This window comes from Sparus aurata, chromosome 3, assembly GCF_900880675.1.
Source record: "Sparus aurata chromosome 3, fSpaAur1.1, whole genome shotgun sequence".
Lineage (NCBI taxonomy): Eukaryota > Metazoa > Chordata > Actinopteri > Spariformes > Sparidae > Sparus > Sparus aurata.
Window position 1 is genome coordinate 25,441,499 of NC_044189.1, and position 22,104 is coordinate 25,463,602.

The window sequence follows — 22,104 nt, forward strand, 5'->3', positions numbered from 1 at the left end:
AGTGCTTTGTGTGTACACTTCCTACACATCCACATAATACATTCATAGCGTATATCCTCACAAACATATGCAAACACCCACAAGAATGTTGAACTATTTTCAACAGTCAAAGTTTGTCTTGTTTCAATTTATAGGCTTGGAGCGTTTACAAAGTCCTGCACTCTCCCGAAATGTTTGCACCATACTTGTGTTTTACTCAAACATCATTTCCCATAGGAGCGCTCGCACTTCTGGTAAACTTATACTTCACCAAAGAAATTTTTGCCCTATTTGAGCTGAATATTTAATAGGGTCTTCCAACTTATGGGCACACACATACATTCATACATACACACACACGTATCTGTTGAGGTTGATTGAATGGGACTGGGTGGCGTTCTCACAGCACTTACTGTCACCACAGTGAGAGGTCAAACAGAAACAGTAACACAGCTTATATAAGTCATAATAACAGGAGCGGGGGGGAAGGGGCAAGAGGTGTGTGTGTGTGTGTGTGTGCATGCGTGTGAATATGTGTGTGTGAAGAAAGTGATTTTCAGAGTAACAACTGCTTTCATGGAAGGTTTTTGCTCCATTATCATCTCAATGATAACCAAAAGCAGTAGATTCTCACACCATGTCGCTTCTTCTGCGTCATCCTAACATCTTTTTCCTGCAGAGAATATAATCACTCTATAATCACTTTAAACCCACTTTTCCTCTCCTGTACTCTCCCGGGATAATAACGCAATAACAATGAATAAAAGGTGTTATATACAACACAACTATCTAAATGTGTCATTCCATCTCCCCTCTTCTGTTGCAGTCACGTTGCATCTTCGCTGTTGTTCCAGTCATCTGCCCCCTCAAGTGGTTGCCAGTCTGTTGCACTGCCTAATGTTGCTATAGCTAGCTAACATAAAATTGCTAACACTGGCAGATGTTAATGTGGCCGACGCAAGCTAGCTAACGTTACAGCGGTACAGTAGCCGGGCGCATACTATAGAACTCAGCCGTTTGCGACATTTTTCTTCCTCCACAAACCGGCAACTTCCAGGACTGTTGATGTTGACGTAACCAGGGCAACCGTTTCACTATTGGCTCACAGACCTCAGAATTCTTACAAAGAGGTAAACAAAAAACTGCGTTTTTAATTCACAGTTATAATTATGTTTAAACAAGGAATAATAGAGTAATTGTTTTTAATATGCGCCTTTCTACAAGACTCGTGGTACCATTTAACCAGTATCAGGTTTTATTCCACCAGAGAGTGCTAGCTAGCAAGAAAGCCTAACCTTGGCTTCCACTTGTAAAGCCCGGCTCACCAGCAAAGATTCCCAGTGTGCAATCCTCCACGCTTTTGCAACAATTGCTAAGTCACTGTCTGCTCCAACACACTCTGTGCTGTGTTTGTACCACACAACAGAAAGAAATAGGTTGAGGCTAGCCCAGTTATGGTGATAGCGATGACCAGGCTGGATTTGCATGAGGAGTTTTTCGCAGACTGGTTCAGACAGTTAACGTTAGCTCCTGGCTAACTTACTGTGTGGTTGTAAGTAGAAAAAAAAAAAGTTGAACTTGGATATCTGCTTTTTTTTACATTATAATGTTGACTAATGTACAAAAATGCCAAGATATACAACACATTTCTAAGCTTTGGCTTCCTGCAACAAAATCAGTCTGCAAAACTGAAGAAGTGAAATGCGTCCTCCCAAAGTAAGTGTGCTTTGTCACTGTTTATCAAATAAGGTAGTGGACTAATGAGGGCATCTAATCAGCGGATTAAGTGTCTGAATGAATGGACAACGCAGGCACAACTAGTTTTTATCACATTGTCATTAAACCTGCTTCTTTCGAGCTTGATCACCTCAGCCATGCGAGATGAGCTCTCTGACTATTGATGTCAGAGCATGTAATTAATTGGCTCATGGAGCTGGTAATCACACAGAGAGAAGAATATAACACACTTTTTTAAAAAAGAAAAACATTTACAATTCCATTTTCTAGTTTATCGCCATAAAATGTCATGATGTTGTGCTTTTAGTTGTGAAAGCAATTCATGAGGACGATCGGCCAGGACACTCAACATATCAGCATGTCCTAAGAAATATGCATTTAGGTTGCAGAAAAGGTGTTATGAAAGGAAGGGGGGGGGGGGGGGGGGGACAGAATCCGTAAAGGCCAAGTCTGATTTAGAAGGACAGTTTACAAGGGAGGAGTAAAAGGTGTAATGTCACATAACAAGAAGACGTAAGACAGAGAGAGGGAGAAAGAGAGGCAGGGGTGTATAGGACAGAGAGAGAGAGAGAGAGAGAGAGAGGGAGGGAGGGACATTTTCTATAAGCAGAAGCTAAAGAGGTCAGACTGTTAGTTTCTGGGTCAAAGCGCATTAAACAAGCAGCCGTACTGAGCCTTCGTCCACGGCCCTGTGGCGACACAGCAATGTCGACAGGCTTCTACCAACTGTGACCACACATTAGGCACTTACTGCGAGCCATACAGATACTGCTCAGGGCGTCAACACATGAAGTTGGCCTTTATTGTAATCCACGGCATAAAGAGAAATACACAGACCTACATCTAAGAAGCCGGAAGCCGGCAGTGGAGTGTGTGTTGACTGGCACAAATGTAAACCTTAACTCTCATCAGTAATGGTCCCAGGAACACCGCTGAGGGCGTCAACATTGAGAGGTAACACATACAGGACATGGTATGGAACATATATGGTATGTGCAACTGTCACTGAGTTGCTGTCAGCAGGGCATAGAGCATGAACTAGTTTAGTTTCATGTCACATTCCTAAGGTTGGTTAGCGTGTGACTGGTCTGAGAAGCATCTTAGAACTTTGCCATTGAGTCTTTGGTGGTAAAATAAGGCCTTATTCCATTGATGCTCAGTCCAAGACAATCACACAGGGAAGAATTACACATTGAAGAATGACATGTTGAATAGTGTAAATACCATAAAGTGGAAGAATTTCTGATTTAAAAGGAAATCTGAGATATCATGACTTTCAGTCACCAGTGTGCATCAAGCTCCAGTGCTAGATCCTTCACAATATCATGAAGCAACGTGATAGCATCTTTTAGTCAGGCTGCCCCTGACTGGTAAACTGTACACCCTCTGTTAGTATGGCAGGCTTTTTGCAGAAGTATTGGTCTCAATGCTAAAGCTGTGACACACACAGGTGATGTTACTTGAGTAATTAGACATAGCTGTGAGGCAGGAGTTGCTCATCAGTGGACCACTGTAGTCCCCGCTCTTTCTCATTCCACCTTTTCTCTGATGGCAACCTCAAACGGTCTCAACCAGCCACAACGGGACATGAAGACAACGGTAGATAATTGAGCAGCAACGAACTTCCATTTGTATTCTCTGGCCTTTCAAATCATGATGTTGCTGGGACAGTGCTCAGTCCCCTAACCCTACCCTGTAGGCATTATCCTACTGACTTAATAGAACTGTTGCTGTCCATGAGCAGTAAACTAATTTTGATGTGTGAAATTGGTGGAAGTACCCTTCCACACCGCCTGAGGACTGAACTGTGGTACTCTGCTGGTCAACACAGTGAACGATTGTTATTGGCTATCGTAGATCGTAGAGGATTGATGCCTACACCTACCAAATCTCAACACCTGATGCAGACTTGTGCATCAGGCACTCTGACTGTAGGGTTCAACTTACTGTTGGGAGGTCAGTTCAAAACAGAAACTAACCCTGTACGTGTTCAGTCACGTGCAGCCCAGACAGGAACGCTTCAGCATTCAGTCACATCATCAGGCAACCATGGCAGAAGGTAACCTCTTGAATTTTCATTTGATCACTACCAGAATGGCTCTAACGTAGTATCAGGATACATTCCTGCCAAATTGGTCCAGCAGTATTTTTTTCTCACTTGTCTGGGAGATTGATCTGATGAAGTGCAAATTCAGTAGAGGTCAAGGATCCATTCATGGCTCTTTTAGGACGTTGGCTTACAGTTGAGCATCAAGGTTCATTATTGATTTGGAAATAACAGTTTAATAAAAAAATAATCTAACTCAAGGTCCACTGTATAGCTCTCTCCCCATCTTACATGGTCTTCACCAGTGATAGCCTTGGGTAGATTGATTGATCTTTTGACGTGCAATCCAGTAGCTTAATCAGGGGTTACAGCTGAAAGCCCCTGAGTTGGAATCATTCTATTAAACTACCTTATTACACGGCTTTTCTTAATGCTGTAGAATGCTCCATTCACTTGAGTGGGTCTTCCCAACGTTCGGCAGTCAATTATTTTCATATAATTGACCGCTGCTAAGCATATTTGACTGTTGTCAAGGAAAGTGGCCTTTTTGCCTCTGATTCGCGTATTTCGTAGCACTCCACGCTCTAAAATCTTTGCTCCGCAAGTAGTCCGGTCACTTATCAACCCAGCGTCTTCGGTCGCTAAGCGACGTCAGCTGATCTGAGGTCTACTTCATATCAGAAAAAACGTACTCATAGGCCACTAGTATGGATGAGTTTCACATTAACTTTTATATTCTTGGAAAATACGGTGATTTGAACTCTGTGCAAAAGGCTGAATTGTCGTCACCGGTCAAGAAAAGAAAAAGAGAGGAAAGCAGCGAAGAGGGAGAAGCGACACAACGTTGGTTTGGCAAACTATATTTCTCTGCTGAAAAACATTATGAACGGTGACAAATAAATTGTAAAAAGACACCGTGTGTCACGTTCCTGTTGGCAAGTAACCGTGTAATAAGCGGGATAATGTATTGAACGGCGGTCACTATCGGGAAAATAAGTCCCTTCAGGACGAATTAGTCCGGTTCGTCCTGTCAGGACTTATTTTCCCGATAGTGCTGCCGTTCTATACATTATCCCTTACATATCCACCATATGAAAATAATGTTCATGCATGGTTTTAGTTTTGGGTGTTCTCTTTTTGTTGGCTATGGTGGCTTATTTGAACTTGACTTACAATTGGGGTATTGAGACACATTTACTGTACCTACAGCAGAGAGGATGACAGTCCTTTTTTTTATTTTATTTAGGCTAATACGGGTTATTTTTTCATTCAGGTGCTGTTACCTCTTGATTTAATTTGGTTGAACCAAAATGTTCTTGGCCTTTTAATTACTTCTGAATAACGTCTTTTCATTTGCTATGACGGGCGGCGTTGGACGGATGTTAGGTTAGCAACTACTGCAGACCTCGATGTGCACATTTTTCGCCTCATCCATGAACTAAGGGTAAAGAGCCGAAATATGACTCGGAAAAAGGAAGGAGAATCTTTCAAGAACAAATTATAGACCCAACTGAACTGAAAGGAGCCATTAGACAAAAGAGACGAGAGAGAGCAAGAGAAAGAGGTAAATATCTTTGCAATTATCAGCTCTGGAGCATCTTCTTAAGAGCAGGCTGAAAGGACAGGTTATTAAGCTTTAATGCATCACAGCATAGGAACCATTCAAGGCCTTCTCCTTCATTAGACGTACTACCGGCCTCGCTGTTTGTGTGGGTGTGTGTGCTTGGGTGTGTGCGTGTGTATGTATGAGCACATGTGCAAGTACATGTTCACGGCTAAGCACTTCATACAACACTAAACCCTTAAACACTAATAATGAGAGTGTGACCACTTGCTTGTCCACTTACAGAGGGAATAATTGCAAATTTAGACAACAAGGGCATTTCATTCCCCCTGTATGGATGGGATTAGCGCACATACAGAGGAAATGCGTCAAACTTTCCTAATAGTCCACTCAACAGGAGAGAAAATGCAGGTGGAACCATGCCCAGAGAATGTATACAATATGTATGAAAGCGTTTGATGAATCCTTGAGATTTAATCACATTTTCTGGATGTAACATTCTTCACTGCAGGTAATGCTTATAGAAAAACACTTCTGAGCAACGGCGCAACAATTCCTCATGGAATATGGGCCTGATTTCTGACTTTCATTCCTCGACTTTTTCCTTTCCGGAGCAAACAAACGTGATGAAATTTCTGCGGATGATATATTGCCCCGGTTGATGTCGGTGTATTAGTTTGTGGTGCGGCCCGATTCCACAAACAAAGCCAGAATTGATTCTCCTTATTGAAATCCACAAAATAATATCTGAGGGAATCCATCTGCCCACAAAGCTTTCTTGCTGTCTATAAATCAAAGAATGAAAAACAAATAACCAGGTGGAAGTGGAGAGAGGACAGAGGCAGAGGGAAATATCTGGAGCCTCTCTGAAGGAGGAGGCACTGATCAACCTGGGAGGACGCAGAACTTAAATGATTTGGCCCGCTTGTGAAGCCACCCGGCCTGCTGGGATGTTTACGCAGTCAGGGGCTGCCATATGAACACATTAGCAGGACAAAACACCGTCTAACATCCAATCCAAGTCCCTGGGATCAATGAAGAAGTATTGGCTGCAGTGCTTCTGCTCAGTCAGCCACTAACTCTCCTTCTGTCCATTCCTGCATCCAGTGATCATCACCATGTGTGCTCACTGTGGCCCCGAGTCTGATGAGGATGATTTTCCGTAGATGGGATGATTAATGTGCCTGCTCGAAGATGCTGAGTGAGATTGATGCTGCCCGCTATCCCCTCCATGCCTAATCTTTCATCCTTACAGTAAATATGACACAATGTCCATATGCACGCGAAAACAGCCTGATTACAAACAGCTTGCAAGCCCTCGTCCCCTTTTAATGATTACATCCAAAGGCACTCTCTCAGTCAAACGGCTGTTTCCCTTAATGAAATTAGCCGATCGCACTATCTTCCTTCTATGCGCATGAGGTAAGGAGTTTCCACAAGGGTCACTCGGCTAAGTAACCCTCGTTAAGCTACTCTAATGCAAATGAGATGCAAATCTGGCTAAAACGGAACACTGGTTAATTTGGCCTCCTGACATTGCAAGCAGTCACGGGGGGATCCAATGCAAATTACATGCAAATGACAACTGACTGTCTTTGTCTCTATTGGCTAAAGGGTAGGAGCCTATGGGCCTGGGTTCTCGTCCGATTTTGTCTATGCAAATATTTGATGTATCCAAGTGGAACTAAAGATTGTAAATACCCACTGGAGAGCGGGGTGGAGGTTCACAACAGGTCAGGAGGCTGTCATCACAACAGCTGAAGCATTATACACCCACACCGCGTGGCCCGGTGCAGGAGAGGAAAAATACAGACCTCAAACCAGAGAACAAGAGGGAAGTAGACATTACATTCCAACCGCTCCACATTTACCAAAGCCAGGACCCAGCTGCGTGTGATCCAGCCAACTCCTACATCATCTGGAGCCTTGCCTAATATATTCACTTCTGAGATGAAGCCCTCCAAAGCACACGTACAAATACGGCATATCCGGTCAGCGTCAAATTGCATCTGAGGTGAAAGCCCCCCCTGTGAAGAGGTCAAGCCTTTGTACAGACAAGCCCCCAGAGGCCACGTGACAGAGGAAAATCAGTTTCTCTAATGCTCAGTAGATACACCGACCTACTATATGGATTCCTGCGGGCAGGAGCGGTTAATTGATCCCCCTCCATCCTCACTGAACCATCAACACGAGTGGAAAGGAGCTAGAGCCAGCTTCTGCCATGGACAGCTATAAAGGAACTCCTGCTTTTCTCCTTTTTGGCTCACATTTATATCCTGCACTTCCCTCCATACTTTGAGCTCTATACCCACTCAAGTTTCCTCCTCCATCAAAGCCACAGTTCTACACTAAATATGTAATGACATGTTGCCAAGGCTGTCCCAGTCCCGATGCACCTCCAGAATCTGTTACGTGTCCGTTGTTGGTAAAAGCTTGTTCCACATTAGGTCAATTCTATCTATTAGACTAGCAGAGGGAACATACGGTGACGTTACGGTGAACCTGCTGCAAACTCCTCAGGGGTGAGGTGACGTATCAGCCTACTCCACTTCAATCCCCTGATGGCCACCCCCTGAAGCAGTACAGCTCAAGACTGAGTCATGTGGATGTTACCTTAGATAACTTGTATTGTACTTAACTTTGTGCATACGTGTACTTCAAAAGGAATAATTCACAAACATCAGCCACATGCAATCCACTGGAGAATGTGCCAGAGCGTGAGTTAACGTAAGATGATATACTCTGAGAATGAGATACTGGAGAAAAAAGGAAATATTTGAGGGTTTGAGGGTTCTGTCACAGTTCTGTATTTATGAGCTATTTCAATTTTGTCACTTACCATGATGAAATGTGGCTGTGAAATCAGTTTAACTGAATGGAATCTATCATTTTATTGTCAATTTCATCCCTGAATTTTGCCATGAGAATCCTGGCCTTTGATCAACATCTTGACAGTGCTGACCTTTTCAGGAACAGAGAGCACAAAATGAAGGAAGCCATCCTACCTTGTTTAGCTGTTCACACCGCTGACTTTTATTTAACCCGCCTATCCGAGTGCAAGCTGCTCCACAAAACTGAAATGGCTTTCGGGCTAGTTATGAGACAGGAATCAATGCCACAAATACTCCTGACTGACCTGTGTGACCAACCAAGCCAACCCTCTTGCTAAATAAGCATTTTATGGCATGTCTGTATGAAATGGTATACAAGCATCAGCACCCTGACATGGCTGACACTTGACCATCGGCCTGGTGTGTCAGATCTTTTAGACATTAGCTTGCCCAATACAGTGGTCCACCAACCCTTTGGCATAATTGTTGGCAATGACGCACACATTATTTTTCAAAGTTTTCTCCTCAATTGGAGTTTGACAGAAAAGAGAGACAGGAGACTTGGTTAGAGGGCAAAGGGGATGACATGCATCAACGGTTACAAGGCAGAAACTAGCCCGGAATTACGCAACCAATTGGTATGCTGTCCTGACTCTCAGGTCGCATGGACTACAATTAAAGGGGTCCTTATGTAAGACCCGGTTTTTAGCTTGAACGCCCCCCTCAGCTCCTCACAGCCCCGACAGATCGTTGCTCCAGCATCCCTCCACATTTCCCTTTGTCCGCGTGCTTCAGACACATTTTTCACTGTGGCTCACACTCGTCTGAAGGAACGGGTAAATACAATAAATCTGTCTACATCGGTAGGGGATCACATTTCACTAAAGCATAACTGCAACCCAAAGCAGCAGTAGTGACTCCCGTTCACCTGAGTCCCTTACCTCCACAGATGGCCAAGAATTTGTCCATACTTATAATCTTCTAGTTGATAATATAGAGGCTCGGCAGATACTGCAGTGGAGAGTGATCAGGCCAGGGGAGTGGACACAGATATGCCCCTAACATTTAATGCCAGGGTACACTTTACACAAACGGGCTACGCTACAAATTCTACATGCTCAAACGCCCAAAAAGCCACTAACAACGGCCGACCACTGCCAAAGATGCAAGACGCACTGCAACAACTGGGGCCGCAGAAGCTCAACGATCCAAACCATCGTCCAATTGGGTCCAATGTCTGAACCCAAGTGTTTATAGCTGTTCTGGAAGGCCAAGCTTAAAATGTTATAGAGAAGGTTTAGACATGAGAATTTTACAAAAAAGTTAGGGACATAATTGCATTGAGAGCTTGCATTCTCCTCTTCATACACCAACCAGTCTCCGGGTTAGGTGTGTGATTGTCGCTTTCAGAAAGTAACAAAAATTACCCAAACATCTAATGTTGCATCTTTTAAGCTTTCCACACTCTGCTGAAAGTTGAATTCCGTCATGTTTTTTTTTTTGCAAAGAGGGTTACTATCTTGATTGGACAGAATCTGACATTGTCTTGTACTTTTGGGGCGTGGAGGACGAGGCAATGTCACAGATGTGTTTCGTCTGGAGGGCAGCACTGCTCGCTCTTTCTCTGGAAAAAGGCCAAGAACTGCTGCTGCAATTAGCACGACAGCCTGCGAGCGGAATCACTTCATGGCATAATGAAACGACTTTACATAGGGGTTGCTAAGAAAGGTATGCAACTGAGGAAGCCGCTCCTCCACATCCCCGTCCATCAGTGCTGCTCAAGTTACAGGTTCGTGCTGAAATATGTGCCTCTTAGACTGAAATCACTTGTGTACCAAAGACAGATGGAGAAGTGCCTGCAGGTGCTTTTCACATGTGCTGCTGTGGTCATCTGTTGATCTCTCCCCATATCCACATCCAGAGGCCCTCTTAGTCAGACTGCACTGCAAACAAGCACACCTATCTGTTTGGTATACTCTGCGCACCACCAGCTACGGGTGATGAATCAAACTACTCCTGTCCTGCTCTCTCACTATTCACTTCATTCACAAACCCAAAATATTGTTAAGGCAGCCGATAGGCTGGGCGCGCGCTACGCAAAAAGACGGCGTGCTCTCGGCAGCCAATGAGAGGCCAGTAGTACGCTCTCTCCCTCTCCCTCTCGCTTTCATGCTCCCTCTTTAACCTTCTCTCATTTTGGTTCTCTCTCTCTCTCTTTCACTCCTTGCCTCAGAGCATTACAGCAGTCAAAACAACAGCCTGGCTGAGGAGAGCGCAGCGCAGAATACAAACGCCATATTTTAGGGTAAGGTGGCAGCTGGACAGGACCGTCACCCTACACTTTCAGAGCCGATTGCACTTGCTCAGAGTCACTCCTACACTCCCTGAGGGATAGAGTCTTAAGTGGTGACCTAGTCCTATCTTGCCCTTTAAGCCCAGCCATCTGTGTGTTTTGTCCGATGCTTTAAGGCCTCCGACTTGCGTCACTTGCTTGCACGTGACAGGGAAAAGCACTCCAAAAATGAAACTTCATTGACCAATTGATCGGCCGATTGGCAGCGATATTGACTGATCTTTAACAGAGCCCTCCTGAGATGAGAGGGGGCTGACATCAGGCCTAATTCGATATGACCCAACTCAATATTAACTTTGATTTTTGTTTTTTTACATGCGCAAATCTTTGTGGCACAGAGAAGACAAAAAAAACACCAGAAACACACACAAATCAATTACAGCGTTGATCCAGTGACTCTCCATCAAGTCAAAGTGTGTGTGCCACAGTTTGTGGGGAACTGGGTTGACTGGGTTTATTTGAGATTTTGAGGTACAACACTGCCATCTATGGAGAGGTCTGGAGGCTGCCGTTCCCGACGGATTACATCATCATGTTGAGGGCACTGATGTGTTTTTCTCAGATGCTGAGGCTCAGACAAAGAGAAGCAGGGACATTTGAACTCCACAGAGGACAGATATAGGAAGAGTTTGAAAGAAGCTATGTGGATGTATACGGGAAAAAGGCAATGGAAGTTTTTGGTTCTGACTTCTGTAAAATATTTCACATCTGTATATGACTTCAAAAAAAATAATTGAGGATTTGATCAATCCACTGACAGTAACTGCCATCTGGGCTAATGACTAGATTCCACAAAAAAACAACCTTTTGCTGTTTTGCGTCTGAGTAATAGATGTTTGTAAGTTTGAATCTGAGATACTTATGACCCTAAAAATGTACCCTAGATATCTTAGATACACCAGTCTACCTGACAACCAAGCCAGTTGCCAAGTGCCTCGTCTCATATCCATGGACAATAAACCACCGAAAGGAAACGTAATCAGGTCAGTAGAGGAAATGATGTCAGTCAAACATGGGTTTTAATCCCTTCTGCCCCAGTCTTTTAACAGGGTTATCACATGCTATTTAACAGGTTGCATGTGTATTGACACTATTTCTAATTTCTGCCACATGGGCTGTCTTACTCGAGTCAAAACAAAAGAAATTGCGTGGACTGATAGAAGTTGCCTTCATTGTTTAACAAACACCAGCGCTGATGAAAATCTCTCTATGTGCTGAAGCACATATGTTGATGGACAAGGTCATTTTTGTAGGTGTGTTATTCATGTACAGTCGCATTTGCCTGACATCTTTCTCCTCCTAAATCTCTCCTGGAAGTCAAAAGCACTGTTACATTTACTAGAATTACATATATTTCCAGGTTTGGGCGGCTGTGGCTCAGGGGTAGAGCCAGTGTCTTGTTGTCTGAGGGTCACAGGTTCAGTTCCCCTGGTCTGCATGTCAAAGTGCCCTTGGGCGAGATACTGAACCACAAACTGCTCCAGATGTGCTGGACGGCACCTTGCATGGCAGCGACTGCCATCAGTGTATGAATTACTGTAAATCGCTTTGGACAAAACTGTCTGCTAAATGTTTGACTAATGTTGGAAATGTACATTAATGCAAGTACACAACACAAAAAAATATGCATCAAAAGTTTAGCAGTGTTTAGAGATTTTAATGTGGAAATATCACATAGTATTTCTTGCAAAAGCAATTTACTTGAATCACTAGGAAGACCTGATGTTATATATAAAGCCATTATTTTCACCTGTCAACATGTGTCCATCCTGCTGTAGCACAACTGGTTTAAGAGGTGATCAAACAAAACTCTACACTTCAATTTGAGGATACTTTCCTTTAGAACTGCCTCCATTGGATGGCACTGAACATGCGACATTTACATTGTCATGGACACAGCAGCCAAACACACTACAGGTGAGTTTAGCTATCGCAACAACATTTCAGTTGACGCAAGATAGTAAAAATTCCCAGAAAGAGATGGGTTACCACAGAGACAGAGAACACTTTGTCACAGAGTTTCAAAACATCACAGCCATGTGACTGTGGCAGGGATTGTGTGGGATCACACTGCCTCCTAGTGTCTCCATATATATTAGCACTGCATAGTGGACTGATAGAACACCTGAGCTAAGAACAGAACTTGATGACTGATCATTTCATGCAGCAGGTAGTGACAAAGGACACTTCAAGCGGCTACATTTCGGGAATCGGTGGGAGATCCGAACAGATGACAACTAATGTGAGTGTGCAATTAAACTTGACTGCTCTATTCAAATGGGTTGGACACATTCATTTGGCAGTGGTTGAAATTGGCTGACTTGACTTCAGCAGCAGGGAAAGTCAGATTTGCAAGATTATACGCAGGTAACAAGTGTGTAATCAATAAACAAATTCAACAGAATCATTCACAATTACTACATTGAAATGTGATATACATGTTAAACTACTGCTTACTACATACTGTTCAGTTTTGGGAAGTCACTTATAGCATCTTTGCAATGCAAAAATTGTACGATGGTGAACGAAAGTGTCTATTGAAGTAAGTTAATTAATCAATTAGTTGACCAAAAATTAACCAATTACACAATTATTATTTTCATCACTTAATTAATTAGCCTGTTAAATGTTTGATTAAAAAAACATTTGGCAGTTAATGAAACATTTCCTTTGGCTTGGCTGAATAATTTCCTTCTCTTCTTGTCAAACAAAGACAGAAGTCTCATTTTTAGAGGGTTCCTATTTAAAAAAACAAACAAACAAGCAAAGCAATCCCCCACCTTCTCACACAGCTAATCACAGCTGGTGAAAACAATGGCCGATAAACTGTTACTTAACACACATTTTATTAGCTTTTATAAAAAGAAAATATACTGCTCAGAACGCTCCTTAACCCAAAAAAGTCAGGAGGAGATTGCAGAACAAAAGGGGCTAAATGTAGAGGGCATCTGCATTTAAAAGCTATGGAGGAGGGGCGTTTGATGACTCGTCAAAGATCTTGCGTTTCCTTTTGGAGATCAATATAGTTTGGTGAAATAATGCTACATTTAAACTACAATGTTAAGAGTACTGTTGTGTTTTATTATGAGAACCAATTGCCATTAAACATGCGGGTCGCAATAAAACTAGTCATTACTCCAAAACATATAAACAGTTATAAATGCCTTTATGGGTAATTGGTTTGCTGTGAAATGCTTTTCAAAGTTTCAGTCGTAGAAATTACTGTAGTGCTACAAATGTGACGATAATACATAAGACGATAATATATTATGTACAGTGAAAGCTTACGTAACCAGATGTTTCCATTTATTTTAATCTGTTACCGTACTTCCTTTCACCAGAACGGAACATTTTAGCTACGTAGAAGCCATTGAGCCCTCAAGGTCTTCTGCTTGAAAACCGTGCATAAAAGCACAGATATGGTGTATAGTACTTGATACACCAAGTGGTTTGTCTAGTAAAAAATTAAACTGAGGTATACAAGGGTAAAACCACCGACACGAAGCTCTGAACAAATTTAAAAGAAAACCCCATTACAAGTCTAGGTGAGACCTTGGTTTGATGTTTTTCAGAATTCTCACCTTCAGTGTATAATTTTGATTAACATTACTCACGACCCCTCTCACCACCAACAGCGTCAAAGTCTGGAAGACCTTCAGAATGTTCAATCCTCCTTCAGTTCATGGCACCCTGATTCTAAAACTGGAAAATGTCCGAACAGACTACCCTGGTATGCGGCTAAACAGGATCATGCTGGGCCAGTTGAAGCTAGTCGTACACTATCTTTAAACTTCAAGGTGTTCAGCTCCTGGCAGTGGAATTTAGTTGTTCAGGAGAGAGATTCAGGTCTGACCGAAATGAGAAGATAAATGAGTGAGAGGAACAAAGGTGGCATTGCTATTAAATCCACAATAGTTTTACAGTTTTCTAAACACTGATATTGGACTTCACTCATCTCAGATCTTCGAAATTTCGTATTTCCATGTCCTTAATTATACACTGAGCTAAATCAAAAGTAAACCTTAGAATCACGTCAGCAGGTAAAACTATGTTTTCCTCCATTTCTGTACCCTTTCTTGTGCCACATTTTCCTAGTGGTCAAAATAATGTCAACATTTTAGCACCGCTTTCTCCGTTAATTACCTGTGATGTAAAAATGATGTACATGGCTGCGCTCCAAAATGGGGTATCACAGTTTTTCCCAAAACAGGCTTTTCAAAAGCTACTTAGAAACGTATAGCAACCTGTCACTGTGTGATCGAGAAGTGACACTTGGTTGTTGTTTTTATACCGCAAAGGAAAGGCAAGTCTGCTTTTAGTTGTTTAGTACATTATCAGTTCCAGGCCTCTAAACAGCTACGAGGGTGAAGACAGGCTGGGTTACTGTACCTGCATGTTATAGGCCGACATGTATGGAAGATTAAACAATAAAGCTGATAGACGAACCACTCTGAATGGCAGAAGAATTTTAGAAATCAAATGACAAACTAAGGGCAACCGCATTAAAGAGCAAACCATGAAGTGGAAAACTGGATTCATTCAATAAATGGGCTGAGTATCAGCCATGAAGTGATCTATGGACATTTAGTTTGATGATGACGCCGTCTCATTACTCAGATTGGCGCTTGGTTATACATCAATATTATATTGTTTCCCGTTATGAAGTCACATTTCTTCTCAGATTTTGGATACTGTTCAATCATCATATGACACAAGGGTTTTTCCTTGACTTTTTTTGGTTTTCTTAACTTATCAGACTGTTGGACTTATTTTAATACTAATATACAATATAATATTTTGAGAACATCACCAATACTCATCACTACAAAATGATTGTAATATCAATGGATGTATTTGGTAAAAAAAAATGTTGTGACCTTGTCGCCAAGTCCTAGGATTCATGAAGTGCTTTAAAAAGATTTCAAAAAATTGAGATAGATATATCTTGTAGCACAACATTGGTCTAAAATCATTTTTTTTGTGGCCAAATGTCAGTTCATTAAGTCATACCAAGCTGCCGACACAGATTGCAGTACGACACAAATCCCTGGCCTCGCAAAACTGCCAGCACTGAAATAAGACTTCTGCCCATTCTCAGACGATACTCAGAGTATACATAACTGAATCTGTACGAAGTGATAAACAGCTGGATCAGTGCAGTCCTTCTAGCACAGCCAACACAATACATGAGGATCACTTTACATTTTTAATGCTTTTAATCAACACGTCTTAAATGCTACACAAGTGTCCAAATCATCAGGCTTTGTTGAGAGAGTCCTCTGTGATCATGATACAAAATATCCTCTGTAAAGACTTTCAACACTGTCACTACAGGATGTCATGACATTACTGTTCAACAATAAGTCCTGAGTTGAGACTTAAAGAAGAAGGGCACTTAGGAAGGAAACACAGGTGTAACCGATTAAAGGTCTGAGACAAAGTGTCAAACAACATCCAGGTCAGTCAAAGACAATAAGGAATCCATAAAAACATCTCACTCTGTCTTTCCAATGTACAGCTCTTCCAAGACAACGCCAATGGGATGGGTTTGGATAACCTCCTCCTGATACTTGAGAGTCAGTAAATCCCCGTTGCATCGTCCATGAGATGCAAATGTAATATATAAAAAGGAAAAAAAAATCATTCTGTTATTGTATCCACTTTGGACACACATATCCTCTTCATGGGAAGATGGCCAATGCCTCCAAAATTAATGCATTTCCCAATTGGCTTTTCAGACAGGCATATCCAGGGGCAATTGGTCCAGGTCAACAGAGGAGAAGAGGTCAGTGATGCCCTCATCCTCAGTCAGGCTCAGGAGGTATTCCTTGCCATCCATAGAGAACGCCATAGGCGGAGCGAGGGTTACGAAGCTCTGTTGATCTTGAGAGGGGGTATGGAGGGAGGGAGGCATGGGGGAAAAAGCGTTGATGGTAGCCGATGAGTGTTGTGTCTGCTCAAGTGACGGGTTTGAGATACTATTGATTCCAGAAGTAGGCTTAGCATTGTCTGGAAAGATTAAAGAATTGTTGATGAGGAGACATAGGGCAAGCAAAAAAATATATATAAAGCAAAATGGACAATCTAAAATGAAGGGTAAGAAATTCTTCTTCCTCTACTAAAGAAAGACTCACCTTTGGAAGAGACCTGGACAAAGGACGAGTAAGGCAAGAAGGGAGCTGAGCCGTTCCTGTTGGTTGATGGGTACAAGTGGCTGTCCTTAGCTAAACAGCCGTCTATGGCGTCCATAGGGATTGGTTCTTCAGAGCAGAGGAACACTTCAATGGGCCCCTGTGTGCTGCAGAGGTGTACCTGGAGGCTCTGAGCACAGAATAAGTAGAGTGCTTTTATGAAATGGTCTTTGCTTATAAGCTTACAATGGAAACATACAGTGTCATGAGAAGATGCAGAGAGGAAAAATGTTACATTTTTGGATATAGCAGTTGGTGAAATATATCGATTCCCATGAGAATCAAGATTCTAGTCACCCACAATTCAGAATCTGTTAACAATTGTTCAAATTGTTTTGTTTTTTTCATTTAATGACTGGATTACTATTGTGATAACTTTTTATGCCGACACAAGACATAACATAATGCAACCGGATTGGAGCAGTGGTCAGCTGAAAACCGCTAACAAACACACACCGCAGCCTTGAACACGTTAAACAAACTCTGTGGCGAAGAAAATAAAAACCCTGCTCCTGCTCAGCGTCTTGTATAATGGATCCCTTCGAAATTAACTAGAGAGCGTGCTCTCACTGCTGGATTTTAATAACACAGCAGAGCACACCCTCTTATTTTGTTGTCAACATCTAGCATGCATTCTTTCAAATTGATTAATTAATTAACGAAAAGGATGCAAGTCATTTATCTTAATTTCTTAATATTGACAGATTTGTAACAAGAAAAAAATGGAATTATCCTATTATGTCGAAAGATTTACCTCTTCTGGGTGTGGCACCTCCAGTTTTGTCTCCACGGGGGCTTTGATCACGATCACAGTCTGTTCTTTAAAGCTGGGAATCCCATGGACATCCTCGTAAGTCAAGTAGGCAAATGTGATCCTCAAGGTTAGGGAACATACTCAACCTAGGCTGGTGTTTGTGTACAGCTGGGAATAAACTCAATGACCAAACCCCGAACACACATCATAAGACACACATTCAGCCGTCCAATCCTCACCAAGACACAAAAGCTGTTGGTTTGGATTAAATCGCATCATTTTCCCATTATACTTAGGGTAAATCTAATCGGCCAAACAGAATTGGGTAGTCTTTACTCACAAGCAAAAGGATATCTCTGATGCCCGTTCTCACACATCTGGTGAACCTGCCGCGTACAGCTTTGGATCAACTCGTCCAGCTTCTTCTCCTGCTCCTCGAGAGCCCTCAGCTCGACATCTATAAGTCCGGTCAGACGACCGCCCCTGTGCACACACATCCGGCAGCAGCACAGGATTAACTCCAGACCAAACTTCAGACATCAAACTGGACCGTAAACTTTACCAATCCTTATGATATCATGAATAGGAGAAGTAGTAAGAACTAGAAGTAACAATAACACTAACTGTACACATAACAGAGGTAGTGTTAATGGCAGTTTAACCTGCTGTTACCTGCCAGTCTTAAATTAGATCTTTTAAATTGACTTTCACTTGTTAAGTTGGTTTCTAAAAAATAAAAAATATTTCTCAACAAAAGACACTGGCAAAGCAGAAGCAGATATAATGTGCACATTTGAGTTGAACAACCATGTTACACTACATGTTACATCCTCTCATACTTACAACCACTCAATGGTGTTCTTCGACTTCTTTTTGATGAGCTGGATTCCTTCCAGGACATTGGTGACATCATAGACACGTCTCTTAGGGGCACCAAGCTCCTGAGCGACTGTGTTTAGGTCCAACACACCGTCAGCGGAGCGCATCATCATCTCCGCAAACCGCCGCGTCAAGCGACCAAGTGAGGTGTCAAGACGTGACCTGTCAAACAGGGCCTTGCGTGCTATGGGACTGGGGGCGGGAGCTGGAAAAAGGGGTGAGGATTGACAGAGTTTAAATTTGTGATGACTCTTTTTATGATCCTTTAATTTTTCCAATATCCAATGTAATATGTCATATTGTAGTGTGCTCATTTTGACTTGGAGTGGATGCAGGGAAAGACCTTAGGCCTTACACTACGATTCAATCTAATAAAATCAAAATGCTTTCACAATTCCCATGTCATAGGACATTTGACACTCTTTCATCATCATAAATCCATTTTAAACTGGATGTGAGAGTGGATTGCCAAAGAATTTGGAAAACAGGCCTCAGGAAAAGTTACTTAAATTAATACCAGAAACCGTGTTTCAAAAGTCCATCAAGGGGACTGAATTTCACTCGCAATATAAGGGGGACCTCGTTTAAGTTTGATGAACTAAGAAGATTCTGCAGAAAAACGGTGCATACTAAATCCTGGTTCAGACCATAACAGATGTGGTGATAGCACCAGTCCTCCCATTTATTGCTGGTGTTGCTGATAAAAACATGTAGCAGCTCTGTAGTGAAAAGTTGAAACAGAATGAACTTTTGGAGAAAAGCAATGTTACAAGATACTGTACTGCAATGACCAGCAATCACAATAGCTAGTCAACTTTAATTGTTGTCAAACCCTTTTACACAAAATGTATAAATCAATCCTGAGACTATACTCTACTATCGTATTCATAATTGAAGTTATTCATGTTCTCTTAAGGGAGCTAGTTGACATGGCTTGTTCAGTGTCTGGGTGAATCAGATACCGTCATGGGGCCACAAAAGGCATGGCACAAACATTCAGAGGTCTGCAAAACTGCTCTGAGTTGCCTCAAAAAACAACGTGCTGCCAGGAGACTACCACAGCAGGGAGGGAGAAATCCTCCGGGAAAAGCCTGTCTGGAAGAGAGTGGTGCTCCTCCGATGGGTGCCAGAAACCAGGAGAAATGCAGTTAGAGGTCACAGAGTGATGTGATATACTCCCAGTTTGGTTCCGCAACACCACTGCACAACCCTGCCAGCCCAAATCATCGCAATGTCTGATTTGGTCTGAAATAGGCCAAATGGCAAACTTTGGGAAGCTTTCAACAGATTACAAATTATCAAAAACAACCGTGAAGAGGATGTTGCACATGTACACACAGTGCCAAATCACAAACTAGCTCACCAGGCCATTAAACTCAGTTTGCACCATTGGATGTGGATATGTTAAACACCAGCAAAGACCACTTATGGCATTGTAGGTTATCATCATTCCCCTGACTGTGTGTGTTGAACAAAATTTGAGCGGGTCCGATAAATGTTTGAGGGTTTGTCACACAAAAAATATTGAAGTACAGGCTGGTATCTGCAACTTCTATCACCCAGCACTGAAGCATTCAGTACAAGAAACCCTACAGTACAGTGTCTCACCCTTTCCTCCACTTTGAGACTGACAGGCCATCTGCTTCTTGGCTTTGGCAGGCCCATCACCATCCTGAAGGTCCTGGGGGTCACCGACTTCGAGCTCCAGCCTTCTTTTTGCCTGAGAGAAAGAAGGCATATTTACTCACAATGGTCATGCAACTTAGACTTTTAGTTTGCACCCATCTCATTGAACCCTGTGGCTAACAGGGCAGCCATCTTGGGCAGCAATACAGTATTAACTTGTCAAGAATCCATTGTATTCACTTGTGCCTGGAGCAGCATGTAATCAGAAGTAATGCATTAGCCTCTTCGTGAAATATTAAGTTAATTCCGTCACCTGGAGCTGGCTATTCGTCGTTTTAGAGGATTGTTATTACCTGGGGGTTGGGATATAAGCTAGCTTCCCTCACCAGTGTGTTTAGCTCGTTAGAGCAACACCTCCCCATCCCCCTCCCATGCTCACCAGAGGCCCTGAGCAGTAGTTCGCTTCAGGCAGACATGAACACATTACAGATTACAGTCACCCCCTTACCAGTGTATTCCCTGAGAAAAGCGGCAGTTAAAGAGCGCTGTCAGCGTGTGCTAAACCCGAAGACCAAAGTGTGCAAAAGTATGTCCCGACAAGGCGCGGTGTGATGCCTCAGCCAAAGGTAAAACAATATGAAAGTTACCGGAAATACAGAAATGTAGCCGTAGAGTCCAACATTTACATCACCAAAATAAAAGCACGCCATCGTACGTTTACTCTTATTTAAACAACTATGATTACACAAATCAGGGATTTTGGATGGAACATAATTATATCAATAGCATAGTGTTTAAAGACAGTAGTATAGAGCGATGATTTAGTGGTCAATGTATGAGTAAACATCAATACAGACTTATACACAGTCTAAGTCCAGAAAATACACAACCCATACCACTGCCAAGCTTTGGATTTGATTAAAGGAAAAACCGTGATTTTACATTAGCAAAAAGTGTTAATATAAAATGTTCCCAACAAAAGACACAGTCCACATGAACACCTACACTTGTATTACGGGTTGTAATTCACTCATGAATGTCCCACGCCCTTTCCAAACTCTCTTATACAAGGCAGTCAGTAATTTTAGTACATTTTTACCAAATTACAACACATGCAGTACAGTTTATTTTGAATAACAATCTGCCTTTATTTTGAAGACAAGATGGGTACTTCCGCCAACAACCAATGCAAACGTCGCGCGCTTGACGCGGCTAACTAAAGTTGCATTTTGAGTTACGAATGGCGCTAATATCAGAGAAAAAAACACTGGCCTTGCGTGTCACCGGGTGGCTTATTCGGTAAACCATGCAAGAACATGTCACCAGGCATACAACATGTGTTTTTTTTTTTTTTTTTAAAGAACCCATCACGAGGGACAAGCCCGGAGAGGAAGCTAAATAATAAACTCGCCCAGATGTGTCGTAAAGCTAACGTCAAAGCGGCTAATGTGCGTTCCATAAATGTTGACCGCTTGTAACGTTAACTGTTCGGATCCACATGAAATAGGCGATGTTATGCGAAATTAAAATGGACGCGTATGGTGCGGGATTTTACCCAGCGACCACCTAGCATGTTGACATACCGTATTCAAGTTGACCCAGCTCCACCTCAACTGTTTCCCTTGACGTTACCTGAGCGGGCTTGGATTCCTGCCCAGTCCCGGTTGTGAGGAGCCCGGGGAGTGTGCCGTACTTCTGAGCGTCACTCAGCTCGGGGGAATAGGCCTCCACTCTGACGGTCCTAAACAGGGTACACGGAGTACTTCTGGTCCGGAAGGCGTGCTATTCTCGAAACACCCTGCGTGAATCTTGACAGAGGTCTCCCGCACACAGGAAACCTCTCCACTCATCTTGTGTTTCCTTTCCACCGCATGCACACTGTGTAGCAGCATGTATCCATCTACATCCTGTTTATCACCTCTCTTAATAACGCAGAGAATGTATAAATACATTATACGTGCGAGACTCAAGTTTCCCCGCTACAGTTTTAAACCACATTAGCATGTGAACTACTATTGGTCGTCAATGCGTAAAGGGCACTGTGTACGTGTGACGTAGTGATAGCCGACCAATGGCTACAGAGCTCTGCAACAAAGTGGGTAATTTTACAAAAATAAACAGTAAAATAAGGAATAATGTTAAT

General features: G+C 42.6%; 1 protein-coding gene across 3 annotated transcripts; it reads right to left on the bottom strand.

Moving 5' to 3' along the window:
* Positions 1-15,341: 15,341 nt before the first annotated feature.
* e2f3 (E2F transcription factor 3) lies at positions 15,342-21,962 on the bottom strand. 3 transcript variants are annotated; one of them, XM_030412940.1, is made up of 7 exons: positions 21,594-21,962; positions 19,944-20,055; positions 18,300-18,540; positions 17,811-17,939; positions 17,457-17,571; positions 16,646-16,832; positions 15,342-16,520 (listed from the first exon to the last, which is right to left on the bottom strand). In XM_030412940.1, the coding sequence occupies exons 2-7, from the start codon at positions 19,972-19,974 to the stop codon at positions 16,246-16,248; spliced, it is 978 nt and encodes a 325-aa protein (XP_030268800.1). In that variant the 5' UTR covers positions 19,975-20,055; positions 21,594-21,962; the 3' UTR covers positions 15,342-16,245. The 3 variants fall into 3 exon arrangements, with proteins under 3 accessions (XP_030268800.1, XP_030268801.1, XP_030268799.1); XM_030412941.1 differs by having other exon boundaries at positions 21,545-21,953; XM_030412939.1 differs by lacking the exon at positions 21,594-21,962 and adding an exon at positions 20,470-20,622.
* Between the last annotated feature and the right edge of the window lie 142 nt (positions 21,963-22,104).

Coding starts and splice junctions, on each gene's coding strand:
- e2f3 (XM_030412940.1), bottom strand. CDS start 19,974: ATGGCCTGTCAGTCTCAAAGTGGAGGAAAGG. Junction 18,541..19,943: donor GTCTCAAAGTGGAGGAAAGG/GTGAGACACTGT, acceptor CCCTTTTTCCAG/CTCCCGCCCCCAGTCCCATA. Junction 16,521..16,645: donor TGTCCAGGTCTCTTCCAAAG/GTGAGTCTTTCT, acceptor TAATCTTTCCAG/ACAATGCTAAGCCTACTTCT.